The sequence below is a fragment of the Cornus florida genome, unplaced genomic scaffold, assembly GCF_030987335.1.
Source record: "Cornus florida cultivar Cherokee Brave unplaced genomic scaffold, ASM3098733v1 CherokeeBrave_3.0.0_Hap2_Chr01, whole genome shotgun sequence".
Classification (NCBI taxonomy): Eukaryota; Viridiplantae; Streptophyta; class Magnoliopsida; order Cornales; family Cornaceae; genus Cornus; species Cornus florida.
This window is the reverse complement of record NW_026775571.1, coordinates 101,155,296-101,163,230: the sequence shown is the minus strand read 5'-3', so window position 1 is coordinate 101,163,230 and position 7,935 is coordinate 101,155,296. Positions and strand designations below refer to the sequence as shown.

Here is a 7,935-nt window from a genome sequence, read left to right as displayed (position 1 = left end):
AGTTGAGAACGAGAATAGAGATGGAGGCGATTAGGAGGCTGAAATGATTTGCCGTGAAATCGCCACTGGGAGGCGATTAGGGAGTTTTTTTTTATCTGAAATTAGGGCAAGTTCAGAGTTGAGAATGAGAATAGAGATGGAGGCGATTAGGGCAAGTTCAAAGTTGAGAACGAGAATGGAGATGGAGGCGATTGGGAGGCTGAAAATTTTATTATTATCTCGCTACAGTAAAAATAAATAGGTCTGGAATAACATAGAACACCAAATTATTGTTTCAGTTTTTGGGCAAAATTTTGAATTTGTTCCTTAGTATTCCACTACTGTTGAGAACATAACAAATTGAGTCCAAACAACATGTGTTCTGAAAATGAGCACAGTAGGGAACACTACAACACACTAACCAAACAGGGCCTTAGTAACACATGTATAGATGCCAATGGCACACCAAACCACCGCTTTGGTGGTCTGTCCAAAATTTTGGCTTCTTTTGACGACATTATCGCATATCAAAGGAGGATATTTTTGTCATTGTCCATACTCATCTTTAACTTGGCTAAAAATATTCATTTAATATTATTAACCCTGAAAACACACACCTCTATAAATTTCGAAAAAAAAAAAACACACACACCTCTATATATATATATATATATATATATATTCATTTAATATTACTGACTACTGAGAGTCTCTTCAGCCACTTTACCATTTTATCAGTTACTCTCCCCTGTTCCTCCAACTCTGACCATCCCACGACTACAATCACTACAAAAACCAAAACCCTCTGAATGAACGAGTAAAACTGACATTGGGACCCTCCAAGAACCCCTGAAATCTCGATTTCCGAGGGAAATGGCGGAAACCCAGTTGGCACCAGTGGCGGTGGTAATGGTGGTGGTGGTGGTGTGGAGCTCGTCGGCAATGGTGGCGGAATCGGGCATAGGGGTCAACTGGGGAACCATATCGTTCCACAAGCTATCACCTTCCACGGTTGTGGATCTCTTAAGAGACAACAAGATAGGGAAGGTGAAGCTGTTCGATGCCGACCCAGATTCGATGAGGGGAAGTGGGATTGAGGTCATGGTTGGGATCCCCAATGAGATGTTGGCTGTCCTCAGCTCCTCTGCCGCCGCTTCCGACTTCTGGGTTCGCCAGAATGTGTCCGCCTATATGGTTAAGGGCGGTGTTAACATCAGGTCTGTCTTTGGGACTCTCTCTCTCTCACTTTTTGCTTGTACCTATTCTGTTATTATTCTTGTTTTGTTGAGAGAAAGGAAGATGATACTTAGTTAATCAGAGTTAACGTTCCCACTCTACTAGAGTTATGAGATACTTGGGCTTAAATTTGTAAAATAATTAATCCCATCTTGTCATAAATTTGTGAAACAACTAATACTATATCTCGAATCTAACAATGGAAATCATCTGCTGAAATAAGTAAAATGAATTGAAACAGTGGGAAAAAATCCGTCGTAATTTGCTGCTTTAGAATGATGAAGACAAGCTACAATAATGCTATTGCGATTTAAGTATTGCATGTTAAAACTCTTTGATAGGTAGGTATGGAAGTGAGTGAGATTTTTCACTCCCCAAAAGTTCCCCAACACTCCACTTACGCTTTTTAATAAAGAAAATAACATACTTACTTGGATATCTCTGACACGCACAACGGCTTAAAAGCATTTCCAACAATTTTGGTAACAAGATGAATACACCATGAAGTGTCCAATTTTTATTTTTATTTTTCCATAAAAGAAAATTTGGTATGTTTAACCATGACCACCACAACTCAAGCATGCCGTGAACGCTTGTTATACAAGACAATACTTATTTTAAGTAGGACAGTTGCATTAGTATATCTAATTTAATAATTGTTCTATTTCATTTTCTATGTTATGCAATTCTTAATACAGAAATTAGGAAGTTAATCAAAGTTCTATCCTTTTCGTTTATAACTTGCACTAGGTGGCGACAATATTGGGCAACGATTACTTGAGCTAGCATCAAAACTTATTTCAATATTTTGTGTATTCTTTTAGTTATTAAGGATTTAACTTTTTGGTGCCTATAAACAGGCATAAATGTATCAGTCTATTAGTTATGTATGTTGTTCAAGTTTGATTGAGTGAATTGAGATTGTATTCTTCTTTTCTCCTACTTTCGTCTCCCCCAATTATTCACTCTCTCTCTCTCTCTCTCTCTCTCTCTTGCCCTGCATCACAAGTCAAAAGGAATATTTGGACGGGATGTCTCCAGTAATGATTTTTTGCTGTTCCGTACAGTTGTAAAATTGATGGTAATTTTGTAAGTGAGGAGAGAGGAAGATGCTAGAAATTTGATTGATCGAGTTATAATTTTCTTTTTAATTTGAATGTCGATCATGGAAGCTGACTAACAATTACCTTCATATCGATTGAATTTAGACAATACTTGGAACAAATACCTGTGACTTCACTTGTTGCATTGTTCTGGTTGAAAAAGTGTTTGGAAATAATAATTTTTTCAAAACACTCCCGGTTTGATATTTCTTTTATTGAACTAACATTGGAATCTGATGCACTGAGTGTTGGGATTTATATGCCCTGGCATAGCAAATTCCTGTTTGGATTAATTGACATATGTTCCTGACGTTTCTGAGATATTTATGTTTTATACAATTGGTGAATTCAATGTATTATATTTCGATTCACTATGAAATTGATAGTGTCCATGTAATTACAAGAAATATTTATATATATGTATGTGATGGCAATCAATGCATGATATATAAATAGTAATTATAAATTGTTCATAGTTGGTAATTATGGATGGACTCATAATTAATTAAGACTTGAACTGGATCCGCGTTAGGTTGAGATATATTGCGAGAGCCGTCGTATGCAATTACTCCCTATCACCGTCATGGCATTTGACTCTTAAGCATGAGAAAAATATAGACTCTTTTATTAATTAATAATTACTTTGATTTGTTCGGCGGATTCTTCGGGATCCTTAGACCGACACTTCGGGTAGTTATGTAATTAATAGTTAGAGGGTTATATTTTCAATATTTGCATCATTGTTACTTGTATTTATTTTGTATTGATTATGGTTGATCACAAAGTAAATTCGAAGGCCTTCGTATGATTTTAGACAAAATGATTTATTATATATTTATTTATTAAATTATTATTTTTGTCGAACAAATGTTTTATTGTGATCGAGCCAGAAATAATCAAAGGTACCAAAATAAATATATTAATTAAGTAGTCGGATTGATGGCATTATTTATCCGATAACTAATTATGCATAGAGGGGTCAAAGTGCAACATTGACTTAGAGGTTATTTATTATTTAATTGGAGTTCAATTAATTTCTTTTAGTGGAGTAGAAATTAATTTATGAATTAATTTAATTGGGTCCATGGACCGGGCCAATCATTAATTCATTGTAGCCAATAAAATAATAGGCCCAATGGATTCTCACTCATAGCCTAACTTGATATTGGAATCATATTAGATTTGAGACATGTGAATTAGAGATTGAGAAGGATTAGTTGTTTCCTTTTCTTTACCTTTATGTTGCCTATAAATATACATGGTGTATGTATATTTTAGGGGTGATTTTGATGAAAAGGAAAAATGAATAAATTTTCTCTCTCTAGAAAATTAGGGTTTATGTTCTCATCTAATGGAGGCTCCCACAAGCCTAGTTTTTCAAGGTCATTCATGGAGGCATATGAGTGATTTCTAAAGGCAAAACAATTACCAAGAAGATGGAGATCCAAGGAGAATGCATCTTGTTAAGGGATCTACAATAAGTGAGAACATTCACTTTAGAGGAGAGATCTAAGGTTTACTCAAACCTTGATGTAAGTATTCAATCTTTTAATTGAATGATACATCATGTTTTATTTTTGCATAAAACTTGTCTCTATGTAATGAATCAAGATCTATGAATTTAAATCCCTCAAAAAGTTTTTAAAACTAGCACGTTTCCCAACAGTGGTATCAGAGCATAGTTTGATTCATTACTAGAGATCATGATTTTATGAAAATCATCATTCATGGATCCAACATTATATTCATATATATTTTTATTGATGTATGTTGATGTATGATTTAATATGTTGATATATATTGATACATGATGATGTATGAATAATTGTGAATGAATGATGATGTATGGTTGGGCCATAGATGAAGCTTATAGGAATATTGAATGTAATTTTATCTTTGGATGAATGTAATTAAGGGTTTGATTTAGCCGTTTGAAAGTTCAATGATGTAATTTATTTTTCCCATTGTATTTCAAGTTGTAAATATTTTTAAAGCCATGTAATATTCATTAAAGGATGCTATGAAGCTTCAAGAAGGTCCAAAAGGGTTAAATTATGCTTCAGTAATTTTCTGGAATTTTTCTGAATTTTTTGGAATTTTTCTGGAATTTTTTGAGGCTTAATTTAATTTTTTGGGAATTTTTCTGATTTTTCTTGAATTTTCGGCGACCGGAGTATGGTCGGCGACAAGGGACAGCTCCGGAAGGTGGACGGATGATCCGGTGTGGTGCGGTATACATGAGCGCACATCAGCAACCGTCGGATCAAAGTTCAGCGAGGCAAAGATCCAGTGGAGTGCGGCTGGAAGTTGCCCCATGCACCAGCAGTAGCAAGGCGCGTGCATGACACGCGCCGGAACCACAGCAGCGTGCATGGTGCGTGCCAGCGCGTGGAACGCGCTGGCAATTCGCACACGCGCATGAGAGCGCGTGGCACGCGCTTCAGCATTCTCCCAGCGCGTGGCACGCGCTGGAGACCTCTAGAGACGCGTCCAGGCGCGTGAAGAGGTTGGAAGGCGCGTGGTAAGCGCGTGTTAGTGCGTGTAAGACCTTTCAAGCGCATTCGGACCGCCGTTTCGCTTCTCCTAGTGCGTACCAGCCTTATGTGGGTGTTTGCAAGCCGATGGATGATCTTCCCGTAATACTTAGAGTAGTAAAATGTTAAAAGCTGATTCCATTGGCTATTTTATTTGTTTTATCTGTCATTTATTTATTTATGCGATGTATGAAATGCATGGAATATATAATTGTTAATTAATTATTATTCATGCATTGGATCCATGATATTTATTTAAATGGCTTGATTTATATTAATTAAGTTATGAAAATTAATTGGATTTGATTACTAATTAATTTGAGGGCACCTATTGGGAAACGCAAAATTATTTTTGTAAATTATTTTTAAAGTGTGCTTCAAATTAAATATTAGTGAATCGTTTAAAGTCCAAATATTTTCTAAATTTAATTGGATTAAAATCAAGACGTTTTGCATGCATTATATCATGTGAATAAATAAATTCAAAACCCTAATTATGAATGATTAAAAATTGAGTGGGAGCGGGATTTTTATACATTACTCTATGGCCTTCGTTATTAAAACCATTGTAATTAGATTTTCAAAAATAAGGCCCCACGCATGATTTGAAGAGTCTTAATATTACAAGAATTGTTATCTCATGAAAAATAATAATATTAAATTTTCATTGTAATTAGATCTTTAAAAATAAGGCCCTACGCATGATTTAAAGAGTCTAGATTATAATGACAAGATCTTTAATGTTTTATTTTTCATTAGAGCATTAATAATGTTATACACTCAATCTAAAATCAATAGTGTTAGCTCCCCAACGGAGTGGTTTACACTAGGTGATTTTAGAAAGGCTAAACATAATCGGGAATCATTTCATATGGATAGACAAGGCATTGTCTTCAGAGATATGGAGATGATGGGATTTGTCCGCCAATAGCAATAATGAACTTCGCCTACCAAATAAGTTATTGGTGTATTGGTTATCCGATTTTTCATGCAGTGGTTAAGGGACCCACATACTATTTTAATGGAAGTGCTCACCTAATAGTAGATGAATCTCAACAATAGTAATAATGAACTCCTCCAACAGGATAAGTTATTGACATATTGATTGGTTGATTTATTTTGCTACAGAGTTGAGGGACCCGCATTAATTAAAAGGGATTGTTCACCAATAATGATAATGATCTCTTGTTCAATTGGGATTTATTATATTGTGTGGTTAACAAACTCATTTTAATTTTAAATATGCATGACAGTATTAATAATTCACCTTGCATATTGTATGAATGTATTTATATTCAGATTAATTATGTCTAATCCAGTTTATCTGCTTGCTTACATATTCAATGTAACTGGATCTCATTAATATTGACTGAGAAAGGAACTTAGATATTTTATTCACAATGTGGTGGTACAAATGTATTTACTACTCCTAAACCTAATCCTTTTACTTTAAGATACCTAAGAGAACATTAATGCTTTGAATAAGTGAAATAAGGCAAATGAGATGACTTGGTGCAATATTCTAGAGATTACCTTGAATACGCTCCAAAGCTAACATTTACATTATTTTATTTTCTTCAAGCATCATGTTAAATGTCAATAAGATGTTTTGGTGAGATTAGATAGAGAGTATGCCAAAGTACTATGTCAGACTTGAATAGCATCAAGATAGCCTAAGGAACTCCAGTATGAAATCGAATTTTGGAAAATGATTGTTTATTATTTAAAATAAGCTGGAGATCAATAGGGCTGACTTGGGTGGTAAGTTTCAAGTTGATATGATTATTGCCTTGTTACCAAACTCGTTCGACTCTGTTAGAGTGAACTAAATAAGGAATCAGTTTGAGTTCACACTCGCTGATATTCTTATAGAATTGGTAACAGAAGAAGGGATAATTAAAAGTATGGGCGTTCCTATCAATCTAACCTAGTCTATACCATCTTCTTCTAGGCCCAAGTGGACGGGCAAATAATGATAATAGGACTAGGCTAGCACAAAACATGTGTATCCAAAAGGTTAAAGGGAATAAGGCAGTGTATGTTGAGGGCAAAGAAAACTGTTTCTTTTGTCGCTAACTAAGACATTAAAGGACAAACTGTCTAAGCAATGACGTGGCATAGGAAAATATATATTTAATCATTGAGCCAGGTTCTGTGGTTATATCTATTAATTTCTGATGAATAGATTCTGGAGCCACTAAACATGTTTGCAATTCATTGCACGGATTTCAGGAATCCAGAAGCCTCGATGATTTGGAATATATTTGTACTGAACCTGATGTCAAGGTTGTAACTAAGTCAGTGGGAGTATTACATCTGAAATTAGAGAGTATGAGGATATTAGTATTAGAGAATTATCTTTATGCACAGAGGTTAGACGCTATCTAATTTTTGTTTCACTTGTGGCTTATAAAAACTAGATCGTTATTTTGTAAAACTGGTTTTATAAAATTGAATAGATATGCGATTGCTTCTGGTGCATTGAAAGATGGTTAATATATTATAATCACAAGCTCTTAAGATTTGCAGGATGTAGAAACTAATGTTGCATCTTCTAGATTGAATGTTAAGAGAAAATTTGTTATTCCTGACTCATTGTATTTTTTTGGTGTCTATTTTTGGGTTGTAATCAATCAAAATGAGATTTAAAGATTGGTTAAAGAAGGTTTATTACCTAGTGAGGCAGAGGAGCCTAAACCAAACTTGTGAATCTTGTTTTGAAGGATAGATAACTCTAAGGGCTTAATCAGCCAAATGAAATAGACATAAAGAACAATTGGAGTCGGTACACACGTACACGTGTAGTCTTATGAACATCCAATCAAGATTACTCACGTTTTGGATAAATTTACCTGTTGCGACACAAGTCTTATACTTTTGGTATATTCCGAGAGGGTCAAGACTGATGTGGAGCACAGATTAGGTAAACTTATCAAGACACTTCGATCTGATCGAGTATTTGAGTATTTCTTGGGATAGTGCAAAGACTATATGGTCAATGAGGGTGTTGTGTACCAGTTTTCCGCAATTGACGCCAAATTAATTTAGGTGTCAAATAGGAATAACAGAATTCCACTTAACAT

General features: G+C 34.8%; 1 protein-coding gene across 1 annotated transcript; it reads left to right on the top strand.

The window, feature by feature from the left end:
- Positions 1-473: 473 nt before the first annotated feature.
- LOC132309513 (glucan endo-1,3-beta-glucosidase 8-like) lies at positions 474-2,157 on the top strand. The gene is made up of 2 exons (XM_059807819.1): positions 474-1,196; positions 1,966-2,157. Exons 1-2 carry the CDS (start codon positions 853-855, stop codon positions 1,994-1,996), a joined length of 375 nt encoding a protein of 124 aa, XP_059663802.1. The 5' UTR covers positions 474-852; the 3' UTR covers positions 1,997-2,157.
- The last annotated feature ends 5,778 nt before the right edge of the window (positions 2,158-7,935 follow it).

Coding starts and splice junctions, on each gene's coding strand:
- LOC132309513 (XM_059807819.1), top strand. CDS start 853: ATGGCGGAAACCCAGTTGGCACCAGTGGCGGTGGTAATGGTGGTGGTG. Junction 1,197..1,965: donor AAGGGCGGTGTTAACATCAG/GTCTGTCTTTGG, acceptor AACTTGCACTAG/GTGGCGACAATATTGGGCAA.